This window comes from Rhinoraja longicauda, chromosome 13 (genome assembly GCF_053455715.1).
Source record: "Rhinoraja longicauda isolate Sanriku21f chromosome 13, sRhiLon1.1, whole genome shotgun sequence".
Lineage (NCBI taxonomy): Eukaryota > Metazoa > Chordata > Chondrichthyes > Rajiformes > Arhynchobatidae > Rhinoraja > Rhinoraja longicauda.
In genome coordinates, this window is record NC_135965.1 from 26,937,163 (window position 1) to 26,964,629 (window position 27,467).

The 27,467-nt window shown below is 41.2% G+C and overlaps 1 protein-coding gene across 1 annotated transcript; it reads right to left on the bottom strand.

Annotated features, from left to right (window-relative positions):
- Positions 1-362: 362 nt before the first annotated feature.
- ppp1r7 (protein phosphatase 1, regulatory (inhibitor) subunit 7) lies at positions 363-26,805 on the bottom strand. Its single transcript, XM_078410630.1, has 10 exons — positions 26,679-26,805; positions 25,405-25,506; positions 21,092-21,147; positions 17,445-17,510; positions 14,311-14,441; positions 13,382-13,544; positions 12,500-12,616; positions 11,912-12,016; positions 10,139-10,225; positions 363-2,334 (listed from the first exon to the last, which is right to left on the bottom strand). Exons 1-10 carry the CDS (start codon positions 26,713-26,715, stop codon positions 2,158-2,160), a joined length of 1,041 nt encoding a protein of 346 aa, XP_078266756.1. The 5' UTR covers positions 26,716-26,805; the 3' UTR covers positions 363-2,157.
- Positions 26,806-27,467: the final 662 nt, after the last annotated feature.

Below are 27,467 nucleotides of genomic sequence, written 5' to 3' on the forward strand. Positions count from 1 at the left end.
TATTGATTCTTTAAACTTCGTCGACCTCTGAGTTTTCAAATCTAATGGTAATGTTATACAGTCCAACTTCGCTGTGGACTGGGCTGAGGCAGCTTAAACTCAGGCACAGAAAAACATCCACACTCAACAATAGTGGCTGTTTTCACATTGTGGCCCGTTCAATCAGCCAAAACCATGGCTCCTCATTTATGCTGTTATCAAACCCAAATTTAAAAAGGAATTCGTCGGTAGATTTTGTGTTGATGGAGATGGTTAATATATTATTTGTGACAAACAAAATGTTACTTGCCACTTAGCAACCAAGCTTGAATGAAATCTTTGGAAATGATTGCCAATATTGCCCAACGATCAAGCCTGTGTACACTGCATTCAGAGTTTCCGATAGACATGCTTTGTAATCTGTGTGCATGTTTATAATGTTTATTGCAAATGCATTCCTATATGAATAAAATGCTTAGGAGATACCACAATGATTAGGAAGATCATGACAGATCCATGATTATCAATTGATTAATCGGTTCAAAGGGCCATTCTGTGATTGTTTTACTTTGCATAAAAATGTAGCAATCATTCATTACATCCACATTTATCACTCAATGGCTTGCTTTAAATGATTAATGTGGTAGAAAGAAATATACTTGGTTTGATATTACATACTATGCATTTACGCGTTCAAAAATGTTTCAATTAAATCTACATCCTGCACTTTTACAACACTTTTGCATCTGTTATTGCAAGGCAGCGGTCCCAACATTGTCTAGGTCCTGGTGCAAAGGAAAACATTCTTTTAACAGAGGAATTGAACTGAATACTGTACAATCAACATCTCATGTGGCCTCATAATGGATGAAAAGTTATTGAGGGAACATGTGAAGTTGGTCGGTCTTAAGATGCTATCCAGGGCTGGTACAATTGGTTCCAACAATAATCACAATCATCTTCCTTTGTTTAAGTATACCATGAACAAGCACTCCTATATTATAAAAGCGCATTATTGTGACATGGTCAAACGTTGCATTTATTTCAAGGGTGTTCACTCGTGCCCACCTCTAGAACACAGTTACTTGAACTGTGCAGGTGCCAAGGCTATAATGAAATCTGGAACCAAGTGCTGTTGACATATTCAGGACAGCAAGCTAATTGGCATGTGCCTCATAATAATATTGTTGAAATTTTTTTATTTTCCTGATGTCTGAGAAGAGGCTAGCAATTGGCTAGACTGAATTGGATTTATCCTGTTTTAGGGACAGAATGTACCTGGGCAATATTCTGAATTAGATGCCCATGTTAGCCACCTAATGGCCAGCTAGATCTAATGCACAATTCTCCAGCACTATGGTCAAAAACATTGTCTGGGCCAATAGCTTATGCAGTAATCTGCCTTTCTTGATATCAAGTGCAGCAAAGATAGTTTTCTAGTCGTTGAATCCCAGAGGAGGACATAATGATTAATTCACTGTTAGATGGTAGCCAACTCTTCATATTGGTCTTTTGCACTCGGATGCTCAACTGTGCAACCACTGAGAATGGAAATGTTCACAGAGCATATTTTACCAGTTTACTGTTGTGCCAACATTTTCAACTTGATGTGTCAGAACTGCGACAGAATTTGTTGTCCATAAGTTCTCTGTAATGACGATTCTAGTCCCAGCAGTAATTGTAGCTTGCTAGTACATCACCAGTAATTCATGTTTCACTGCTTCCTTTTTTCCAAAGCACCTGAATAAAGTCCTGCTTGAAACAAATAACAATGCATCAAAATGAACCGTTAACTCTCTTCTGGTGAGAGGCCGAGGTGGATTTCTACCTTCAATTTTTACGGAATTGCAGTCAGCACAATTAGTAAAGTCCAGGCATTTCAGTGCTTTTAATGTTCATTCCTTACAAAAAAGATCAAACACAGACAAATTTTCCTCCTCACAAGCAAAGGATGACGTTATGGGTCAGGTGAGATACTGTGCAAGGCTGCAGTATACAAGATGAATCAATCAAAACACAGGTGCACATTCATCAAAAAGGAGTCAATAACAAAATCATGCATTGGGTTGTTTAGCTATAATTTAGTATTTTTTTTATCAAATACCTTTAGATTATCAGTCAAATAAAACACGAGGAGCTTTCCCCAAATGAGTCAGGCATGAGAAGGAGCTCCCAGTTTCAGAATCGGATGAAAGTTGCATCAATCTGTCGCACAGAGGGAAGGGACAAGATTACTTTGCGCCGATAATGTGGGTCCTTTTGCAGTGGGTTGCCCTCAAGATACACCGTCTGTAGCTCCTTGGCATTCTTCAACTCGTCGAGGTCACTCCATTGCTCAATTAAATTATCGTTCATCTGCAAATTTAATGGAGGGAAATTTTCAAACACAAGGCAAGTAAATGTTGGGCAACAATTTTTTTTTAAATTACAGTCAGAGGATTCATAAAATTATCATTCCTCCTTCATGAATTTAAAGTTATCACAGGAGGAAGCAACTGGATTCATAGATGGTTCCCTATCCTTGAGCAGTACCTCTCACTCTAACCATAACCCCAGTTGGGCATGAGGAAAAATATATTAAAATAAAAGCACAAATTAGTCACAAAACTCAGAAAACAGGAAAAGAAAAAAATGTGTGAGTAAAGCTTTAGAGCAGAATAGGCAGAGTATCTGGGAAAAATAGGTGTTCATATACAAAGTTAAGGATTACAAGGAATAAAATGAATGAACTGTAGCTACAAATTCAGCCTGGTGTGACGTGGCAGCTACTGCTGAGGCATAGTTTTAAGACAGTCAGGATTGGGAGCAAAATATGCCAGACTCAGGAAGGATCAGAACAAATTCAAGGAGTTACTTCCATACCTGCCCCCTTCTCCAAGTGACCGAGTACCTAAAAACACACTGCCCAAGATAGTAGTGGACGCAGAGTCACTGACAGCATTTAGTAAGTGTCTGGATGAGCACCTAAAAATCACTCATGCATAGAAGGCCATGGGGCAAATGCTGGTAGATGTGATTAATACTGATGGGTGCCCACAGGTCAACATGGAAGGGGTGGGCCGAAAGGCTTGCATCCATGCTGCATGACACTATCGTGGAAGGGGAAGGGTCATAACGGTTCGAGGGCAGCACAGCAGCGCAGCGGTAGAGTTGCTGCCTTACAGCGTCAGAGACTCAGATTCAATCCTGACTGCGGATGCTGTCTGTATGGAGTTTGTATGTTCTCCCTGTGACCGTGTGGGTTTTCCCGGGTGCTCCGATTTCCTGCCACATTCCAAAGACGTGCAGGTTTATAGGTTATTTGGCCTCTGTAAATTGTCCCGAGCGTGTAGGATAGAACTCGTGTACGGGTGACGGTCGGTCGGCGTGGACTCGGTAAGCCGAAGGGCCTGTTTTCACGCTGTATCTCTAAACTAAACTAATCTCAGTGATGAAGGATAAAAAAATTCTATGGTGGAGAGAATGTAGGTGGGTTATGGAGACTAAGTAGAATTAAGACATAAAATAGGGCTAAAAACTTGAGAATCTTGAGCGAAGACTCCCTGATAGCAACTGTAATACTATAGATAGAGTCAAGCAACTTAGAAACAGGCCCTTCTGCAGACCTCCCAACATTTGATTTTGATGTCCAAAATTCAGAATTTTACATCAAAATTCATAATATGGCGTGTAATGCAACTTTTCAGCAAAAAAAAAGTATGCACGCCAAATGCGCATTCACATTGTGCTACATTAATGTGTGAAAAACTACTATTATTTCCAACAGTCTGTGGTTCTTGGACTACATGTACAATGTCAGGCCTATCATGAGTATATTCTGGTATTTATAGAAAGGTTATTGAACACAGATCGTTTTCGCAACACAAGAAAGAATTGTTTTGTTTTGTATTTTCTATTTTTCTATTTCCTTACACATCCCAATTCTCTTGGTATTGAATAAAAGAACAATGGTCATAAAATGTATGACTAAGTTATGAAGAAAGAGTTGATATATGCGACTCGACTAAGCATACGGAAGTACTTGTTGAAGTAAATTCGCACATTGATTAATAATCAGCCCAAAAGGGTGGTAATTGGCTTTTCTGCTGTGTTTTATATTTTAACCCCGTCTCAATTCATTAATATAGTTATATAATCTTGCACTTAAATTTAATATTTACTCATTACAGTTCCACCACTGATTTTCTGGCACTCTTGGTTCCAGAGCTTTGCTGGTTTATCCAGCCGGCCAAGGAAGTCGGCTATGGGGATAGATATGCTGGCTCCAGCTGGGCTGGAGTTCCAGAGCTCTGGCAGCAGGTTGCAAATTCAACCCACCGATAGCCCATGGAAGTCCCGATGAGGTTGAGATTGGCTGCCTTGCCCAGCCTAGGTGCCACATTTTCGGGGAGACTTCCAGGGCGGGGGGATTTCTCACGGAACCCCAAGCGACCGAATTGACAAATTGGCCATGGAAGTCCCGATGAGGTCGAGATTGGCTGCCTTGCCCAGCCTAGGTGCCACATTTTCAGGGAGACTTCCAGGGCGGGGGGGGGGGGGGGGGATTTCTCGCGGAACCCCTAACGACCTCTAGCGGCCGAATTTACAAATTGCAATTACCAAAAACTGTTTTGCGGAAAAATGTGAGGCGAAATCGGAATGGCGGATATGAAATTAGAAAGCGTTAACTTTCCGCCAAATTTGGAAGGGTTGGGAGGGGTGCTTCAGCCCAACTTGCCTGTGTCGACCAAGATGCCCATCTACGGTGTTAGGCCCAAATGTATTTTAAATATTGTTAATAGTACCTGTCTCAATTACATTCTCCGGCAGTTCGTTCCATATACCCATCAGCCTCTGAATGAAAAGGTTACCCATCAGGTTCCTATTAAATCTTTCCCCTCTTTCCTTAAAGATCAATGTACCAAAATTCTTTGTGACTACCCAGTCTACCTGTGATGCCACTTTCAGGGAACTATGTACCTGCACTCCCAGATCCTTCTATTCTACGTACAACACTCTCCAGGACCCCGCCATTCATGCCATGGATAGACCTCCCAAAATGGAACACCTCGCACTTCTCTGTATTAAACTCCACCAACCATTCCTCAACCCAACTGATCAAGATCCTGCTGTAATTTTTTTAAAGTATATACAATCATTATTTTTCATGGTAATTTAAATTATTATAAAAATTGAGATCAGCAGAATAGCTCATGTCAGAAATGTACTAAATTTCTGTCATACTATTTAGGGCTATTTCCTGCACCAAAATGTATAAGAACTAACAGAATGACATCCATTTTTGATTCTGTAATCAACTTTAGATTCTGTAATCAGCGATGAGCTGGTCTGAATTGTTATTTCTCAATAATACAATTGAGTTGAAGCTATTGCTTGAAAATATGAAACTATAAGATAGTGATGATGATTCTGGATTTAGAGAAGGGTGATCAAAAAGACTGCCCACAGAAAACTGGGCAATTATGGGGTTTTTTAAATGCATTTAAGTGTTCAAAGGACCTGATTCAGAACCAGTTAATCCCTTAAAAAGACCACTTGCAAGACAAAAAAAGCAGCCTCTGATAAGAAGGGTCAACATAGCCCTCAAAGATGAAAACATTTAAATGGGTAATGTCTAGTTATCAAAGGAGATTGATGGAGGCAAGGCAGTAAATGTTGTCTACATGGTCAAGATCTTACATTGAAGTTTAAGGCACAGGGGAGCGAAGGCAAGTTGGCTAATTGGCTTCAAAATTGGCTTGTTAATTTATACAGGGTAGAGGTAGGAGGATATTTTTTTGATTGGATATCTGTGACGAGTGGTGTACTACAGGGATAGGTGAGGGGATTTTTGCTGTTTATGTTCTGTATTAATGACTTGAATGGACATAAAAATTGGTGGTGCTGAGGGTAGTGAGGAAAGTTGTCAAATACCTCAGCAGGATATAGATTGGATGGAAAGTTGTGAGGAGCTTATTTTTAAAAGCCTATTTCAATGCTGCATGACTTTATCACAGCCCCTGATGAATGAGTAAACCTACAAAGAATAATGGGCAACAAAACATAGAATGAAAGAATGCATGAAAGGGAACTTTCCATGGGATACTGAAATCAGCAAGGTTTCTTACAATTTTAGTAGTAGCATTGTGAGACTTGTTTAAAACTGGTGTCAGTCATTTGTAAATTAATCAAAAATGGTAGCCAAGTCAGGATATTTGTTCATTATGTTGCAGCAATATTTTACAGGAAGAGGATATCAAGACAGACATCCTGAGGGAACTAATGTTGCGTGCCCTTCCCAGATTCACACCATTGAAGTAAAGTAACAAAAACAGGCGGTACCACAGAGCGACAAACTCAGAGCACCATATGGTTTCTATGGTATTTAAAAGTGAGAATCTTGGAAAATCTTGATACATTATTAAAGTTCTCTTGATTTGTGAAACATGCCTTTATATTGAAACTTCTTTGTGTTTCATTCTGCTCTAACTAAAACGAATGTGCAACATCTGAAAATTAAAACCAAGCATCTTAACATTAGGAAATTTGCAGAGCTTAAAATTAATCGACGAAATATTCAGCTCATAAGGTCATAAGTGACAGGAGCAGCATTAGACCATCAGGTCTACTCCGCCATTCAATCATGGCTGATCTATCTCGCCCTCAAAATCCCATTCTCCTGACTTCTCCCCATAACCCCCGACACCTATTCTAATCAAGAATCTATCTCTGCCTTAAAAATATCTATTGACTTGGTCTCCACAGCCTTCTGTGGCAAAGAATTCCACAGATTCCCCACCCTCTGACTAAGGAAATTCCTCGTCATCTCCTTCCTAAAGGAACGTCCTTTAATTCTGAGGCTATGACCTCTAGTCCTAGACTCTACCACTAGTGAAAATGTCCTCTCCACATCCACTCTATACAAGCCTTTCACTATTCAGTGTGTTTCAATGAGGTCCGCCCTCATTCTTCTACACTCCAGCGAGTACAGGCCCAGTGCCTTCAAACGCTCAATATGTTAACCCACTCATTTCTGGGGTCATTCTTCTAAGCCTCCTCTGGACCCTCTCCAGGGCCTGCACTTCCTTCCTCCGATGCCCAAAATTGCTCACAATACTCCAAATGAAGCCTGACCAGCGCCTTATAGAGCTTCAGCATTACATCCCTGGTTTTGTATTCTAGCTCCCTTGAAATAAATGCTAGTATTGCGTTTGCCTTCTTTACTACTGATTCAACTTGCAGGTTAACTTTTTGGGAATCCTGCACCAGCATTCCCAAGTCCCTTTGCACCTCCGATTTCTGGATTCTCTCCCCATTTAGAAAATAGTCTACACCTTTATTCCTACTACCAAAATGCATGGCTCTACACTTTGCAACATCATATTCCATCTGCCACTTCTCTGCCCTCTCTCCCAAGTTGTCCAAGTCCTGCAGAGTCCCTGCCTTCTCTGTACTTCCTTCCCCTCCTCCTATTTTCGTATGATCCGCAGACTTGGTCACAAAGTCTTCAATTCCCTCATCCAAATCATTAATATACAACATGAAGAGTAGCGGCCTCAGCACTGACCCCTGCAGAACTCTGCTAGTCATTGGCAGCCAACCAGAAAAAGCCCCCTTTATTGCCACTCTTTGTCTTCTGCCATCCAGCCAACCTGCTATCCATGCTAGTATCTGCCCTTTGATACCATGGGCTCTCATCTTCCTCAGCAGCCTCACGTGTGGCACCAAGGCTTTCTGAAAATCTAGGTAAACAATATCCATTGACTCTCCTTTGTCTGCCCTACTATTTACTTCTTCAAAGAATTCCAGTAGATTCATCAGGCAAGATCTCCCCTTCACAAAACCATGCTGACTTCGGCCTATTTTATCATGAACTTCCAAGTACTCCTTAACCTCATCCTTTATAATGGACTCTAAAATCTTACCAACCACTGAAGTCAGACTAACCGGAGTCTATAGTTCCCACAATTCTGCTTTGCTCCCTTCTTGAACAGCGGGGTAATATTGGTAATTTTCCAATCGTCTGGAACCACTCCTGACTCTAGTGATTCTTGAAATATCACTATTAATGCTTTCACAAAATCTAAAGCCATAGAAAGAATAAGCATTGATTTTTAAGGAGTAATGCTTGATGAATCTGACAGAACTTTTTTGAAATCACTGTCAGAACAGAAGAAAGTTCACAGTTACTTATCCGGACTTCCCAAATCCATGAAATATTCCTATATAGACCAAAGAATTGAAGGGAGATTGATAGCTATCTAGGAAACTAACTGGTCAATATCGAATACAAACAGTACTCAAATTGTTAAGAAGTGATTGATGTCCAGAAGGATGCCTGCAACACAATTGTTCAACTTGTTTACAAACAAGAAGTGGTGGGGATTGTGCAGAAAAGGGAAGATGCTGGTAAATTATTTATTTTGCTTGGGGCGTTGTCTTTCATGAGAATTTTTTTAATATATTTTACAAGCAAAGGATAATAACTATTTCCAGCTCTCACCTGCACACAGCAACTGATGCTATGCAAATTGTAATTTTTAAATCTGGGATTTTTGTTAGGAAAATGCATTAGTGATTTTGGGGCTGCATCAAGTTTATGAAGTTAGGCTCAGAAGAGATTAACCGGCCTACCTCTGTTCTAATGTTCTATCATCTCCCAACTATTAGTCAGTACCTTCAATGTCAGCTCAGATCATGCACTTAAAACTCATTGTTTGATTTCCTCCACTTTGGTTACACTTGGTTGTTAACTGATTAATAAAGAATATCCAACTTCACCTTGATCTTAGTGCATTCCCCATCTTAGGTCTTATCTCCAATGCTTGATGATCTCTATTGCACCATCTTTCAGTGTTCCCATCCAAAAGACTGTCATTCCATTCAGATTCCATCTAAATATAGTTAAATATCTCCAAATGTAAGCTCATCTTCCGATTCCTCAAAGATCCCCCCTCAGAACTTTACTCCTTTATAATGGTCATATTGAGTTTAACCATAAAACAGGAGCATCCCGTTTAATTGGGAGCCAATATTAAGCAGCAATACTGATACAAATTACCTCTGCTGTTCCTAAAATTATTCAAGCCATGTTTTTAAATCATCCCTAAACTGAATTCTTATGTTCTTCTTTCCAATCTTTGGTATGCCAGCACTTGGTCAGTTCAAAGCCATTTACTTTGTCCGGTACTAAACTACACAAATTTTTGTAAGAAAAACATAATTCTCTTTTCAAATACCCCCACAGCTTTCTCAAGTTAACAATCTCCTCCCGTCTTACATTCCTTCCAAAATGATTGCACGCTCCTGCAATACTTTCACTCTATTGTCTCTCGGCCCCATCCTAAAAATAATTTCCAAGAACTCCCTGACTGCTCCACTCCTCTCCTTCAAAAGCCTTTCCTGATAATCAGAATTTTATAGCACACATGCCCATTTCAGAAACTTCTTTAGAAACAATGTACTGCAGATACTGATTTACAAAGAAAGACACAAAGTGCTGGAGTAACTCAGCAGGTTAGGCAGCATTTCTGGAGAACATGGGTAGGTGACAATTCTGCTCTGGGTCCTTCCGATTGAGAAGGGTCCCGACTCAAAACGTTACCTATCCATGTTCTCCAGAGAACTATAGTCCTCCAGTGGAAACTGTCGTCTGACTTCAGTGGTTGGAAAGATTTTGGAGTCCATTATAATGGATGAGGTTACGGAGTACTTAGACGTCCATGATATAACAGGGCAAAGTCAGCATGGTCTTGCCTAACAAATCTGCTGAGTAGGCGATGGGCCAAATGGCCTAATTCTGCTCCTATCACTTATGACCTTATGAGATGTTGCCTGGTCCGCTGAGTTACTCCAGCACTCTATCTTTTTCAACAATTTATTTGATAGACCACCAAATGACAATAATTGACTTAAATAGAATACTTGGGTACTCTAATCACCTGTCTTGGTGACTCTGATTATTTTCCCAACACCCTTCGGTCAAGCAATTTAATTTATTTTGATTTCTAACCCTAAAGGTTAGTTGCAAGCTTTCAACCATTTTTTCCATTTAAAATTATACTATTACATAGAAAATAATTTCAATGATGGATCTGTTCCTCAAGAATTGCAAAATAAATCTGAACCAATAACCTTGAAGCCTGGATTTCAGATTAGAAATTTGTTTTAATAAACCTACCCAGAACTCCTGAAGTTCTGTCAGATGACTTATATTTTCAATCTTCTTGATCTGATTGTTTGCTATATCCAGCGTGGTTATTTTTTTCTGAAGAGAGGTCAGAAAAATAGATTAAATAGGAACAGCAGATGAACTTCAAAGTCTAAGGGTAATGATCTTCAGAATGTGGACTTGATTATTATAGTTTTCATAGACAACATAATCAGCAAATTAAGTTACAACATAACAGTAAAACAAATTGTTTTGACTACATAAAAAAACTAATATGCACAACACTCTGTGACACTTTGTCACAAAAATGCTTTCAAAAGCAGTGATTATTTAATTATCCAGTAGCATACATGTCTGAGGTTACTCATTAAAGGAGCACTATAGAATCCTGAGATAGTAGCATACTCCACACTCCAATGCGTAGTAAAATTAGAAAACTGTGTTGATCTCAAGTTGCCAGAGCCAAGATATATAGATCTACAAATGTGCATAACAATGGACGGCACAGTAACGCAGCTGGTAGAGCTGCTGCCTCACAGCACCAGAGACTCGGGATTGATCTTGACCTCGGGTGCTATCTGTGTGGAGTTTGCACATTCTCCCGCATGGGTTTGCTTGCATGGATTGCCTCCGGGTACTCTGGTTTCTTCCCATATCCCAAAGACATGCGGGTTTGTAGGTTAATTGGCGTCTGTAAATTACTCCTAGTGTGGAGAGGAGTGGATATAAAAGTGGGATAACAGAACTAGTGTTCTGGTGAAGGGGTGATCGATGGTCAGCGTGGATTGAAGGGCCTGTTTCCAGGCTGTATCTATCAATCAATCAAATTCACTGGAGTACAAATACCCCATGTTTTCCCAGCTCATGGAATTCAGGGCAAGGATTTGCAAGGTTTGGTGGAACCAAATGGGTAGCGTTTACCCCTCTAAGACTCATTTGTGGGTTTGTTCAATAACAGTATTTCAGTGAACTCCAAATTTACCCATTTCAAATAACTGGTACACTAAATTCTCAGATCTATGCTATGTTACTAGTATCAGTAAATTGGATTGAGACTTCAAACCCAAAGCCTTGTGCACAATTGCAGGGAGAAATCTTAAAATGTAATCACAACTTAACTACTGATCAGAAATAAGTAGTAACCTCACCCCAGCTACAACTAAATCATTCTATATTATACATTAAATTTAGTACCTTACAAATTCAAGTTTTTGAAAAATTAATTCGTATTTTCCACAGTTTTCAATTTTCTTCAGAAGGAGACTATTCAGCCCTCCATGACTGAAAGAGCAATCATATCTATCCCATTTGGCACTTAATTTAATGCAACCTGATCTTTTACACATCCATCAACTGCTTCTGCAATTCTCCTCCCATCGAATCACATGAGGAGCCATTTACAATCAGCTATTAACCAGCACATAGAACCGTACAACACATGACGTCGCGTTTCAGCCTACAATTTCACCACACCACAGGTCAATATTGGGCCCAGGTCACTGAAGTTGTGAGGCAGTGATACTAACTGCTGTGCCATCTTTCCTGTATTTTCTGTTTTTGCAGGTTATATTGGAAAAAATATACTCAATATTAAAATGTCATAGTGTATGCACAATTGCTGCTACTTTACATTAAGATTTAAAACATTCAAGCGTGTAAAAAACTATTACCCACTGCAACATGTCTCTTACCAAAGATTTAATACATTTCAATTCCATCCTTGAAGGGATAGGTAAACATTAACAGGGGCAGCAATGGTGAAAATCTGGGTCAGTGACTCACATTGTTCTCCAGGCCCTCAATCACCTCAATGCCATTGTGACTCATGTAAAGCTCTTGTAAATTGACCAGGCTTTGCATCCCCTCTATCTTTGTCAACCGATTGCTCTGGAAGAAAAGGTGCATCAAAACATCAACACAGATACATTAACATGTGCAATCAGTAGGTCAGCTATTAAAACTTTATTTCTAGTCTGCTTGTATCTGACGCGCATGAATCCAGCAATATTTTTTCTCACCACAACTGCTTAGTTTTCCATTCAAGTACTTGGACATCACTATTAAACTTTTGCTTCATATTGTCAAATTTCAAACAGACCAGTTGAAATTTGACCAGTTGAAATTATGAAGCTCTCAAGCACAAAGTACTTGTGGGCTTCTTCCTCACTAATCAACCAAGCTGGCACCTTGAATATGCAAAGGCTTTTAACATTTTTAGGTAATAAGAACAAAGCCACAACGCTATGACTGTAATAATAAGCAGCATCACAGTTTGAGCATTATCCACTTAAGGACAAAGTGTTACTTTGCTCAGAATAGAGACTGTCAAATGAATTCATTTCAATATTAAATATACTGTGCAATGATTACCTGTATACTGAGAACAGTGAGATTCGTCAGCCCATCCATGTTCTGTAATTTTGTTATTTTGTTTTTACCCAAAAACAAATTGTTAAGTTTCTTCAGATTTTCAATATTCTCTATAACCTGACAAAAAAAAAAATTTTTAATTTAAAATTTAAAAATCACACCACCATTTCCTCCTTTAAAGGGCAGTTTACATGATCACCACTTTATTAAAAAAGAGATGTATAATGTTTTTGAGAATCTGTTTTAAGCAATTTCAAAGAATTTCTGAAAAGCAGCAAGATATCACGCAACCTCTTAAGAATATTAAGTCATGATGCAGTTTTTCATCCTCTTCTCAGGAAAGCTCCAGCAATGTTTGATTACTATCCAATAGGATAGGGGGGTTGAGCGGGATGAAGTGGGGGGGGAGGGAAAAGGGGGGAGGGGAGGGGGAAATGGGGTGGATGGAGGGGGGGGAGGGAGAGAGGGGGAGGTGGGGATGGAGGGGGGGGCAGAAGGAAGGAGGGGAGAGAGGGGAGGGGGGAGGGGAGGGGGAGAGGGTGCTGCACCAATGCAGGAGAGGTTTGGGCCCAACAGGTCCACTTGGTCTAGTAGATTTTAATAATGCATTTGACAAAGCCACACACGGAAGGTTGATCAGGAAAATAAAAATACTGGGATCCAAACGAAAGTAACCATTTGGTTATCCTTCCATTGTATCTTTTACCAACATTTAACATCTGTTCCACTGGTCCTTGAACCATTAATAAAAGGAACTCCTTCAAACTACCCAATCTAAATACTAGCGATGATCATGCACATCTTAATTAAACGTTCTGCTATTCTCGAGACTAAATGTCAGGGGATCAGATCATGTAAATGACCGTTCCAACATTCACTCACCCTAATGCGATTTGAGCCCAGCTCTAACATTTCCAACTGTTCCATGTGACCAATGTTTTCTATTTTTGTAATTTTGTTGTTCACAAGAAAGAGCTTCTTCAGTTTGTTGAGGCCCTCAAGAGCTTCGATTTTCCGCACAATATTGAAGGAGAGATCTAAAACCCTGCATGGAAATAAAAGGAATCATGCGACTTCAGTTCTAAAGCACAATGAAGATGTCAGACTGTAGTGCCAAGACAGACTTACCTGCTGATGCCCCAAAAGTGAGAGGGGAAAAGAGTAGCTCAAGCATTAAGCCAGCATGTACGCTGATGGTGACTGATCATTGCCGATTTGGAAGAAAATTATTTTCTTCAGTACAAATAAAAGTTTTCTGCTATTTGTGAAAGGGGACTTTCCTAGGATGTGGAGTTGCTCTGGGTGTCCCCAAGATGTACCAGAGGAATTAATCAACCTTCACGACAAGCAGCACAAGGGCATCACAGTGGCGCAGCTGGTAAAGCTGCTACCTCCTCACAGCGCCAGAGACTGTTTAGCCTTGATCTAGGTTCATATCTGTGTGGAATTTGGATGTTCTCCCTTTGATTGCGTGGGTTTCCTCTGGGAGCTCCGATTTCCTCCCACGTCCCAAAAATGTGCAGGCTTGTAGGTTAATTGGCTTCTGTAAATTGCCCCCAGTGTGGGGAGAGTGGATGGTAAAGTGTGATATTATAGAACTAGAGTGAATGGATGGATGGATGGTCGGTATGGAATCTGTGGGCAGAAGGGCCTGATTCCATGCTGTATCTCTAAATTAATGACCATTTACTGTTTTCCAACCAATGTTTAATAAAGAAGCAGCTTCTGCAATTGGTAATTATCGCATTCTTACCAGAGAACTGGACTAAATGATGCCATTCCTACAACAATAAATATATTGTAATACTTACTCAAGGTCCTTCAATTCTTGAATATCTGCTATTTTTTTTATTTGATTGTCATAGAGATCCAGTTCTCGGAGAGTTATCAGCTGGTCTAGGTTCTCAATTGCCTTGATAAGATTTTGGCGAAGACACAGCACCTAGAATAAATCCAGAGACAAGCAGCATATAAGGCATTCCAAACAATGGACTGTCCAATGTCAAAATTATATTTACAGTAGTTTTATTATATTCTAGAGATCACTTGTATCTATTGCATGCAAACTAAAGTACAATGTTGAACACAAAAGGCAAATGGCATGATCCACAGTTAAAGAGATGGCACAAAAGACATGCGAGGGACTTTCATATTTATTGTACCGTTTATTGTCTCAAGTTATCTTAAAATCTAATGAAATACTTAAATGGAAACCAATTTTTGGAATGGAGGAACCCGGAAGCCAACTTCATGCCAGCGTGATAATGAACAGCATTTGCTTTTCCTGATGATGATCAAGGGATAAGCAGTGACCAGAACGCTAGTAATAAGACTCCAGCTATTTCTCAAAATAATGCAAAGCAATCATTTATGTACACCTGACAGAAAACAGGGCTCCATTTACAGGTTAATCTTAACACAGCGCCTCCAAATGTATCAGACTGCCTTCATAGCACTGAAGGGGCAATCTAGACTTTTGTACTCAAATCTCTGGCGTGGAACCTGCAACCTTCTGACACAAAGACCAGAATGCAAGTCACCGAGCTACAGTTGAGACTCGCAAACTATATTAAACTATAATTCCAAGATTGCACGCCTTATTTTTCATTGCACAATATACACACTTTCAACCCTTTCTAAAGCACTTCAGTGAAAATGGCAATTCACTCCTGAACTCGGATAAATACCTTGTTCTAATGATGCTTCCCTAACTGTCCAGATAAACTTCCAAGATTAGAATCCCAACTGTATCATTCTATGGAAGATTAAAGGAATGGAAGGTGTTTAAGAGTTACAATAGGAGTTGGCACATTCTCAGTGATGATCAGTACAGAATAGAATACCTTTGGAACTGAGCATATAACATATCTAGTTTTGCTTCTATTTAGTTATTTTCAGAACATATTTTATTGATGCTTAGTTTGAGTGAAGGAGGTTCAATCAACCCAGAGATAGTTTTTCAGATTCTGTATCATACAAGTTCTATCATCTAATAACAACCACGTTCTTTCATATTTTTTGATCAACGACCATGTTATACAAGCTCCCGTGTCATTATTTATTCCTGAATCCTCTGAAGATAGCTTATTCGACAGCTATTTACCTCAAATCTATATCCTCTAATCTAGGGATATTGACATAACTGTTAACCTCTGAAGACTGAACTATTTTTTTCTCTTCAGTGATACTGCCTAACCTGCTGAGTATTTCCAGCATTTGGTTTTCATTTCAGATTATCAATATTTCTCTATATTTAATACCAAAGTAATTGAAGCTAAATGTTGGTCATTCATTTACAGAGTGGTTAGCTGCGTATTTCCCTTCCCAGTAATGTTTAGATTTAGAGATACAGCGCAGAAACAGGCCCTTCGGCCCACTGGGTCCGCACCGCCCAGCGATCCCCGCACACTAACACCCACTGGGGACAATTTTTTACATTTGCCCAGCCAATTAACCTACAAACCTGTACGTCTTTGGAGTGTGGGAGGAAACCGAAGATCTCGGAGAAAACCCACGCAGATCACGGGGAGAACGTACAAACTCCGTACAAATGGCGCCCGTAGTCAGGATTGAACCTGAGTCTCCGGCGCTGCATTCGCTGTAAGGCAGCAACTCTACCGCTGCGCCACCGTGTTGTTTATAGCACTTCATACTAAAAGCACAAGTTAGGAGATGGTTTCTTCTCACGACACTTAAAAGCAGCCTGTCTAGTTTGGAAAGTTCAGTTAAACTTCAAGGATGCATAGACCTTTAACACCCCATAATGACTCCAGGATATCCAATAATGAGCAATACAATAACAATTGCATTGCAAGCTCAACACTTCAAATCACTTCTTTTTTCAATCCACCTCTATTTTGTGGGCCTTAAAGCCATGTCTATTTTGAGATGGAAAAAGATTGGGATATATTTCTTGAAAAATACATCAAATTGCTGTCTGATTCTTGTTGCGTGGAAAAATTTCCAGTGTTTTTTATTGAATTTGAGTCGACTTCAGCTTCTGGCTATTGATGGATATTCAAGGTTTAAATCAGCATTCCTGAGCGATGACCTGTTTAAACAAAACAGACAGCAACACATACAGTACACAGTGAAAAAGGATGTCAACAGCAAACATCATAAAGCACGGTTTAATGTAATGCTAACTGTATTGTATTTAAATATTGATCTCAAACAGAGTGCTGAGTAAGAATGTATCAAAAGTTGGCAATCATAACATCCTAGAAACAAAGCAACAGGCAAAAAAGACAGCTGAAGAACAATCTCAATAAACTTTGCACAGATATACATTTCAAATATATTAAAGAGCAAACCTGTAGTTATCAAATTCACATACACAGAAAAAGACCAGATCACAATAGAATGACGATAGACTCCAAAGATAAGGTAGAGGTGGCATTTTTATTCAAATCAATGCACAAGCTGAACTACCGTTAGTAGTTGACTAAATGGAAATGGTGCGTTGGAAGACAATGGGATATTTTAGTTCTATGTTGCACAGGAAAAACACAGAACTAAGGACTTCAACCTTTTACAAGGGACCTCGGAGAAATAAAAATCAGCTGACGCAGGACCCAAATATCTTTGTTGATTGGCATTTGCTCCTGATTCCTCATGAGAAATTACTTATCTTAGCCAGCATGTCCATGCCCTAACTATATCCACTGGCAAACTGCTGTGAATGGAACGTTTCCTAGGGAAGACACCAAGACATTGGGTGGGTGAGGAAACACAAATATAAGGATGCCAAGAATTCTAAAATTTAGATTTTTTTTAAAATCAAAAGGCATTCATTTGGGAACTTTATAATCAGAAATAATGAGGATATTTCCCATTATATCATGAAGCAGCACAGACAGGATGAAAACACTTAATATACATAAAAGTGACAAAAGAATCAACAATTTCTACATTCTATTTATACACCCATGTCAGCTTATCTCACCTTCACTTTCTTCAGTACATCAAATCCTTCCAACTTCCCAATTCTGCAGTGGTTGAGATCGACATCCTGGAAAACCACATTACAACATTACTACGTTAAAGTGAATAGAATTACTCAGAAATCGAAGATCATCCCAAACTACCAACATTAATCACACATGGAATAGAATAAATTCCCGCTTTAAAATGGCACCTCGCCAAATCTCAAATTGGGAAATCGAGTAGTGCAAATCCTTGAAACAATTAGTGCAGAATCCTGTCATGGCCAGCTTCAAAATGGCATGCATTAGGATTTGGGTGCTTGTCCTAGCAATACTTGAAATTAAAATACAATGTCTACTATCCATTTTTTTTAAATTATACAATTTAATAGGAATACATATTTGCAATTACTCTTAGAGTTAAGAGACTAAGATCACCAGCATCGGCACACCTTACCCAGTCAGAAATAAATGACTTAATATACAATAATAATTAGATAGTTGCCTATTGTTTTGTTTTTGATAAGTGAATACAGTTGAAGTGGTGCACTAGGGTTACTACAGTAAGTGACAATGGGGATGACAAAAGAATGTCAGGAAAGAAGAGGAGTGAAATGTAAAGCCAGAGGGAAGGATAAGCACGGAAGGTGACAAGTGGGAGGGGGAAGAGGGGGCATACAAGGATAAAGGGGAAATATGGGACTCAAATGGGAAATGCGCACATGGAGGAGAGGAAAGAGCAGGGTGATGAGGATATTGGGAGATTGTGAGAAAGATGTGTGCACAGTTGGGGTGGAGGGGGTTAATTACTTGAAATTGGATAATTCAATGTTCATATTGTTGCGCTGTAAGCTACCCAAGCAGAATACAAGCCATTGTTCTTCCAGTTTGCAATGTGGCCTCACTCTGGCAAGAGAGGCCAAGGACAGAAACATCGGTACTCCCATCATTCCACCCTCACTCCCACTCCTCCCAGAGAGAACAAGGGTAGAGTTCTCATGGTCCACACTTTTTACCCCACCGGCCTTCGCAGTCAAAACACATAATTCTCTGAGATTTCTGCCATCTTCTATGTGATTCTACCACCAGTCATATCTTCCTGTCCCCATCCCTGTCCACTTTCAAGAGGCCATTCCCTCCACAAACCCTTGGTTCGCCCATCCCTCCCCACCGAACCAGCCCACCTTCCAAGGCACCTTTCTCTGAAACCACAGAAGTAACACTTCTTCCTATACCTCCTCCCTCGCCTCCACCCAGGGACCCCAGAAGCCCTTCCAGGTGAGACAGAGGTTGACATTTACCTTTTCTAACTTCCTCTGTTGCATTTGGTGCTCCCGATGTGGCCTTCTTTATAACGGTGAGAGCAAGCATCGACCAGGTGGAACATTTGGCTGAACACATGCTAGGTCGACCAAGGAGCTCAGGGTGCTAACCATTTGAACTCCCTTTCTCATAGACATTTACGTCCTTGGTCTCCATTGCCAGAGTAAGGCAACCCGCAAATTGGAAGAACAGCACATCATATACCGTGCATGTAGCCTACAACCCAATGGTATGAACATTTAAATCTCCAATTTCAATTAATACCCCCCATTTTATTTCTCCTGCCCACTCCATATTTCTCCAAACATCCTAGTCACCCTGCTCCTTTCCCCTCCTCCGAATGCTCATCTCCCCATTCCCGTGTCCCATGTGTCCCTGTTATACTCCTCTTTCCCCTCCCCCTTGTTCCCTTCCATACATCCCACCCCTCCGGTTTTATCTTTCACTCCTTCCTATCTGACACCCTTTTGGCTCCTTTTCATCTCTACCCTTTATCACTTATGCTTCCCATGTGCCAATCACCACTCCTCCCCCCTTCACCTAGGTCCGCTTATCCTGTCCCCAGCTCTCATTTCGGCCTTTCTCTGTTATTATTAGCCTGAAGAACCCCAACCAAAAATATGGCCCGTCATATCCCTCCCCAGATGCTGGCAGAACCAATGAGTTCTCCATCTCTTTGTGCTTTTCTCAAGATTCCACCAGCTGCAGTCTCTTGTCTTCACTTCTCTTCTCCTCTGTCTCCTTTTCATCATCTAGTCTTTGTCACTTACTCCATTCATCTCCCACTCACACATCCTCACCGAAAATCCACTTATCACTTGCCAAGCTTTTCCCCATCTCCCTTTTCCATCTTTCTTCCCCTCCCCACTCCATCAATCTGAAGAAGACCCAAAGCTTTGTCTGTCCATTCTCTTCACAAATGCTGCCTGACCCACTGAGTTCCTTCAGATTGAGAAAGCATATGTGGTGTCAAAATAAGTCCCTGTTAACTACAGAAATAACTATGGTGCAGGCAGACATAAACAGCTGAGTACCTGCATAATCAGATCACTAAATGCAATGAACACAATTAGGAATAATTCTAGATGTTGCACTGAGGAAAATGTGACAGTTACACCACATTAGTGACCAATGACCTGACAATCTGCTCAAAGGTCATGGGCAAAGTGTTGTAAACAAGGAATCTTCAAGAATAAGAGTGGGAAAGATTCATTTATCACTTTGGGAAACATTGACTTTTGCTACAGTCAGCAGATACAAAGTTACAAACAAAATTACCTCACCAAAAATTACTTGAATGGAATATCCAACCAAACAACCAATTTGTAAACTAAAAATCAATTCACAGATTTCGTAGAAACCATGAATATTAAGATTTTCAATGAGATACCAAAACAAACATGACGGCACGTTGCAACTTGAGGGTTTTGATGCTGGAAGGGAAAGTGAACAGAAGTGCTGTGAAGGAGAGGACGTCAGAACTGGTCAGATGTTGCAAAGGTTGTCATTGCTCAACCAGGTTAACAGATGGGAACATGTAGCCTTGCAGTCAAGATACATGCAAGAGCAGCAAGTGCATCAAGATGATCAATGAACTTTCATGCCCACATGAAGAACAATGTACTGCTTTATCCACACTGGCACTCCAATAACTGATTTATGTCAATTGCAACACATACTTTTTATGCTGCCTTGGGAAAGCAGCCATCGTAATCAAGGACAATTTATACCCCAGCCATTCTTTCTTTCTAATTTCCTGTCAGACAAAATATACAAAAGCTTGAAAGCATGTATTACCAGATTCACGAACAGCTTCTTCCCCACTGTTATCAGACTACTGAGAGGTCTTCTCATAAGGTAAGGGTGTAGTTCTGATCTCCCAACTTTCCTCATTCTGGCGCTTGCTCTTTAAAAAATCTGCACAACACTATAATGCTGTAACATTATATTCCATACTCTGGTAATTTTTTCTATGCACTACCTAAGGTGCTTGCGTAATGGCTTAATTGTACCCATGTAGAATATGAGTTGGAAAGAACTGCAGATGCTGGTTTAAATCGAAGGTAGACACAGAATGCTGGAGTAACTCAGCGGGTCAGGCATTATCTCTGCCATCAGTCTGAAGAAGGGCCTCGACCCGAAATGTCACTTCCTTCTCTCCAGAGATGCTGCCTGACCCGCTGAGTTACTCCAGCATTTTGTGTCTACCTTAGAAAGTGAGTTGACTGGATGGCAGTTAAATATTTTCACTGTATCTCGGTATTTCGGTACACATTGCAATAATAAACTAATACCAATACTTTAAACCCATGGTGAAATGAAGCTACTTCAACAATTCCCTTACCTCTGCTTCTGGATCTAAAATGATGGTTTCAATACCAACAGGTGTATCTTGTTGTCCTGGAATAGAAATCATTTTTTACTTTAAACCACTTGATTATTATTTATATACTGAAATTAAAAACAAAGGCATTGAAATTCTCTTCAAATAATGCTTAAGAGAGTGACAATGAATAGACTGAACCAAAGTGTTCATAATATTGATGCCGCATCTGACCAGGAGACATGTTTCTGGCCACATAATTATCTACTCCATTACTTAGACCCCTCTACCAACATCTCTCAAATATTGTTTGATTTCAATCCTTGCCCAAGCTCCTCTGCTGCTGACTCATCTGTAATTTTGTTCTTCTAGACTCGGCTATTCTACTGCAATTCTGGCCAGCCTCTCACATTCTATAGTCTGTAAATGCAAAACAATAAAAAATACAGCAACTGTGTCAAGTTTTACCAGATCCTGTACAGTTTTGAGCCTTGTGCTTTTAGATCTCTCACTGAAGTAACCCCACAATTTAAAAATTCTCAAGCTTATTTTCAAATCCCTAATGTCTTCTCCCTTTCCTCACTCAAGACTCCTCACTCCTCCTCCCTCCCCCTCCCCCACCTTCATAATTTCCTCCAGCCGTACAATCCACAATCCTCGTGGATTCTGACAATTGTGTCCGTATTTAAGATGTATGAGGTTGTGCAGAGAATGTTAACAAGCTTGATTCCTAGGCTCATTGTAGTTTAGAGAAATGATAAATGACCCTATTTAAACACAAGAATCCAAGGGAGTCTTTCCTCTGTCGAGGTGTCCAGGACCTAGAGGCAGCGTTTCAGAATAAAAGGGAGCTAATTTAAACTGAGAAAAAAAGGAATTTCCTCTCAGAGGTTTTTTAAACTCTGAAATGAACGGCCCATATAGGTGGAATCGCTGAATATATTCAAGGTTTGGAAGAACATGCATGTTAAACTAAGGTGCCTGGAGACAGAGTGACAAAATGATATTGAGGCACAAGGAACTGCACTTGCTGGTTTACAAAAGAAAACCAAGTGCTGGAGTAACTCAGCGAGTCCGGCAGCATCTCTGGAGGACAATCATAGGTGACGTTTCAAATCAGGGCTCGTCTTCAAAAATGATATTAAGGTCATGCCTGGATCAAAAGGCAGTTAACAGAGAAATGGAAAGCCTAACAAATTAGTTTTAAGTTGCAGAGAGGGTTGGGGAATCTATTGATAGGTTAAAGGAATCTCTTTGATAAGGTGAAACCAAGGATGTTGTGGCGATAGGCGCCACAACATCCTTGGTTTCACCTTATCAAAGAGATTCCTTTGGTGGACCCATCTGATATGTTAATCATATTAATGAGAACAATTAAATATGGAGAACAAAAAGAGACATGTAAAAGCTGTGAAATACAGAGCTGTAGGAAATGCCCAGAAGACCAGACCATGCTAATGCAAAGAGAAAACATATGATTGAGCTGCAGCAGAACTGGCCTGGTCAGATTTAAATAGAGAGCGCAAATTGCCTTAAATTGTTGAATTCCATAATCCAGAAGGCTACAACATAGAAGATGAGATACTATTTCTCAAGCTTATGTGAGCTTCATTATATCAGTGCTGGACGTCACAGAACTAGGTCAAATTTAGAAGCAACTGGACGATAAGAGTCACTCCTGTGGACTGAATGCAGAATGGGCGATTCAATGAAGCAGTCATGCAATTTCCATTTCAATGTGAAGATCACATTGTGAACACTCAATGCAGTGTACTGGATTGAAAGAAGTGCAAGTGAATCGCTTCTACTCCAGGAAGGATTGTTTGAGTTCCTGGATGATGGGAAGGGAAGAGTTGAATAGACAGGTGCTGTATTTGCTGCAGGTAACCTGAGAAAGTGCTGTGAGAAGGGAACGATTGGTGGAGATGGTAGAGCAGATGCTGAAGTCTCAAAATCTACAGAAGCTCTGGAATGTTTACAGTGGAGAGAAGGGGAAGATATCCTTGGTAATGGATCGTCATTGAAGTGAACAGAAATTGTAAAGGATGATCCACAGATTGTTGTGGTTACTGGGGCAGAGTGTGAAAACATAAAACAGGACAGCACAGGAAAAGGCCTTCAGCCCACAATGTCCATGTTGAGCATGAAATCTCCTCTGCCCTGACTGCCAATGTTCACTTTTACTGGGATTACAATCTGATGCCCCCCCCCCACTCCCCTCAACTAATCCAGTACCACAAACCATGCCACATAAAGTCCACACTCCTCTTGAATTTTATGGCTGAAGGTGGCTTCAAGCATCTCGCTCAGCTGGCATCATTCAATTGTAGCTTCATGCATTGCCCTATGAAGCTCCATTTAATTCCAAAGTACCGAAGCACATTGCAGCATTTCTGACCCAATATTCTGTCAACAATTTAAGGTACACAACCTCTGGTGTATGTAAGATGCAATCAAACATAAAAATCTATGAGGTTGCCAATGATTACTTTCTGCTCCTCGTCGAGCAGGAAAAACAGGATTACGAATAAAAATAAGAATTAGTAGAATTTAGATCGTACCAAAGAATAATTCACAGGGGGCAGGGTGGGGGTCGGGTGAGACACAGAAAATGTTGTACAAGGTGCAACTGGATTTTTGGTGGACTGCAAAGTCATAATTTGGGATGAATCAACTCTCTGATGCTTAAAAATGCACACATTCCCTCATAATAATTTCAATGTTCATATCGAATTTGAATTAACGACATAAAAATTCACGATACTTTCAACTGTATTTTGATCTCTATGAAATATATATTTTTAATGTATTAAAAACTGAGCCTACAATCTCCTGACCATGACTTTTTGGCTGTGGAGGAAAATAACTGCAGATGCTGGTACAAATCGAAGGTATCACAAAATGCTGGAGTAACTCAGCGGGTCAGGCCGCATCTCAGGAAAGAAGGAATGGGTGACGTTTCAGGTCGAGACCCTTCTTCAGACTGATGTCAGGGAAGGGGGCGGGACAAAGAAAGGATGTAGTTGGAGACCGGAAGACAGTGGGAGAACTGGAATGGGGAGGGGAAAGAGAGAGACAGAGGAGCTATCTAAAGTTAGAGAAATCAATGCTGGGGTGGGGTGTAAACTGCCCAAGCGAAATATGAGATGCTGTTCCTCCAATTTGTGGTGGGCCTCACTATGACAATGGAGGAGGCCCATGACAGACAGGTCAGACTGGGAGTGGGTTTTTGGTTATTCTGCTTGATGATAATAATGCTGCTGATATTTAAGACCTTTCAAATGAATTATGAATTATGTCACCAAATAAACGACTATTGAATTGACATTAGAAGGGATGACATTCATGCCACAGATTACGACACTCTTCTTACCAGTTCCCAGGGAGGGCATTAAGGAATCCTTTGGTTGGGATGAAATGGCATGCTTAAGGAGTAGTTAAGGGGTACATAGACCACAAATAGCTGCCAGGAAGGGAAATAGGAGGTAGGCATTGACAAAGAGGTAAGCAAACATCTGTTAAGATAGGCGGGAGTAACTATGACTCTCTTGTATGTAGGCGCACGCGATCATGGTTACATGTAACTGCGGCACATCTATGGGTTTCTAAACCTCAATGAGCCATACCTCCTCACTAGATTCCCAATGAAAACGGCTCGTTGTGCCACGCAGCTTCACGTATGTGTACAGTGAGACGGCTAAAGTGTCTAGCTGAGAAACTCACACAGGTGGAGCAATGCATGACCAGCAGAGAAAAATTCCACAAAGGCACACACCACGTGCTATTACGCTCTCCCGGACGGGCGTACTGGGAGAACAACGACCCCATAGTTGATCTTGCGGTGGCCTTCTGTGAGCGGAATACTGCACAATTCCTTGTTGCCTTCTAAGGCATGGAACTGCACAGTTGAGCTCGCAGTAGCCTTCTGCGATTCGGATGCCCCGTCTTTCCATTGCAAGATCTGAGGCCTGTCAATTGGATCTGTACAGATCCATGGCATTATATGACTCAGAACCGAACTAAATAATATCCACGCAAGGATCGCAATAATATCCAAATAGGGGAGGTGCATGATGACCTTTTTGGGTACTGATGCCTCAAAATCATAATACAAAATAATCAATTGAGCACACAACATTCAGGGGGACGGTAAAACGATCAAAAACAAAACATTTTGCCTATTGCCATGCAAATGCATTGAAATGACATCAAATGGACCAGTGAAAAGATCATGGTCAGGCATTTTGGAACAGAATATATACAGAACATCAAAAAATCTATAACTATTAAAATCACCCAGTAAAACTGCATTAAGAGGAAAGGTAATACAGAACCTTCAGTTTCATACACACTCGTATTCTGAAATAAGTCATCGATGTCTTCTTTCTTGAGGTCTTCTTCATCCCCAGACTCTTCGGATTCCACTCGTCGATCAACTGTCAAAACCAATGTAATTACTACAACTGCTTAGAAGTGATCCTGCACACTTTCATCAGGCTGCTGCTCTCAGCCCTCCACCTTATCTAATTGCCATCTCATATATGTATACAATCTCATGGAATTCCCAATCACTCTCTGTTGGGAAACCTTCATCATCCATCTGCTCACCACACCCAGTAACCCTTCTTAATCTTTCCTCCTCCCCCCCCCCCCCCCCCCCCCCGGGGGCCATGTTACCTCCACACCTACCCCATGAGGCCTCTTCACCCTTCCACCTTCAGAATAGTCTCTCACTCACATAACTATTGCTTTCCAAAACTATGTGCACACCCTCATTAGCTCTGCTGCCTTCTCTCAATCCCTCAACTCTCCAACCTCCCTGGCACATCCATTGTCCCACTGTCCATTGTCCTGCCTTCCTTGACACTCCACCAGCTTCCCCCAAGACCCTCATCTTTATTTCTATCTATCCCATTCCTTCTCTCCTTCACACCCCTACCCTCCAACCCTCTCCTTCCCCAGCTCTCCTCTGCAACTCTTCCTAGCTCTCATTGGGCTCTTTCTGCTACCATTCAATGGGACATATTCTCTTCTCTGAAAGATAAACACTCACCCTGCCACACCCACCGATGCTTTCCCTGGCATTGTCATAATCTCACATGCTCCTGACAATCCTTTCCACCAACTATCCCCAAACCTCTCCTCCCTCCAGCACCTCCGTCACTCTCCCTAATGATCATCTCCCTAACGTGATCCCCACCCCACTCTCCCAACCTCTATTCTCCCATCCAATCCTCGGATACCCTCCCTCCAACCAACGCCAAAATCCCCTACTCTTCCTTGCTCATCCTCGGTTCCATCGTCCCTCTTCTTGGTATTTCAGATGATCCACCCATCCCAATGCACCCACTCACTGTCCCTGTTATATCTCAAACCCAGAACATCCCTCCATCCATCCATCCATCCATCCATCCATCCACCACCACCTCCCGCTCCTTCTCCGGTCCCTGCTTTACCCTCCCACACACTCAGCAGTCCAGCTGCCTCGCACTTTCAGTTTCCTCACACACTCCCCCTCTCATACTTATGCCCATCCTTTCCTCTTCTTCACTCTCATCCATCCCATCCGCCCACCACGCCCTCGTCTCCTCCTCACTCACTCACTCACCCTCCATGGCCTGCTGGTCCGATCCGTTCTCCGCCATTCTTTACTCCGCCCCTAAACGCCGGAAGTGTGCTTGGATTGACGCTTGGTGCGCGCTGTTGAGTCGCAGCGGGCCCGGGCCAGGTCGCTCTGCGCATGTGCACCGAGCAGGGGCCCTGTGCTGCCAACATCACTCAGTCTGGTATTATCAGAAAATAACTGCAGATGCTGGTACAAATCGAAGGTATTTATTCCCAAAATGCTGGAGTAACTCAGCAGGTCAGGCAGCATCCCAGGAGAGAAGGAATGGGTGACGTTTCGGGTCGATATCCTTCAACGACACCCATTCCTTCTCTCCTGAGATGCTGCCTGACCTGCTGAGTTACTCCAGCATTTTGGGAATAAATCACTCAGTCTGGTCGTCAGTCACTGCCAATTCCTTCCACTGAGTCATAGAGTAATACAGTGTGGAAACAAGCACTTCGGCCCAACTTGCCGGGCAACATGTCCCAGCTACGCTCGTCCCACCTGCCCTCATTTAGTCCATATCAATAGACAATAGGTGCAGGAGTAGGCCATTCGGCCCTTCGAGCCAGCACCGCCATTCAATGTGATCATGGTTGATCATTCTCAATCAGTACCCCGTTCCTGCCTTCTCCCCATACCCCCTGACTCCGCTATCCTTAAGAGCTCTATCTAGCTCTCTCTTGAAAGCATTCAGAGAATTGGCCTCCACTGCCTTCTGAGGCAGAGAATTGCACAGATTTACAACTCTGACTGGAAAAGTTTTTCCGCATCTCTGTTCTAAATGGC

Excerpts from the sequence above, each read along its gene's own strand:
- ppp1r7 (XM_078410630.1), bottom strand. The coding sequence starts at position 26,715 with ATGGCGGAGAACGGATCGGACCAGCAGGCCATGGAGG. Across the intron at positions 25,507-26,678 it reads GGACCAGCAGGCCATGGAGG|TTGATCGACGAGTGGAATCC; the intron begins GTGAGTGAGTGA and ends TGGTTTTGACAG. Across the intron at positions 21,148-25,404 it reads GAGTGTGTATGAAACTGAAG|GACAACAAGATACACCTGTT; the intron begins GTTCTGTATTAC and ends TTTCTATTCCAG.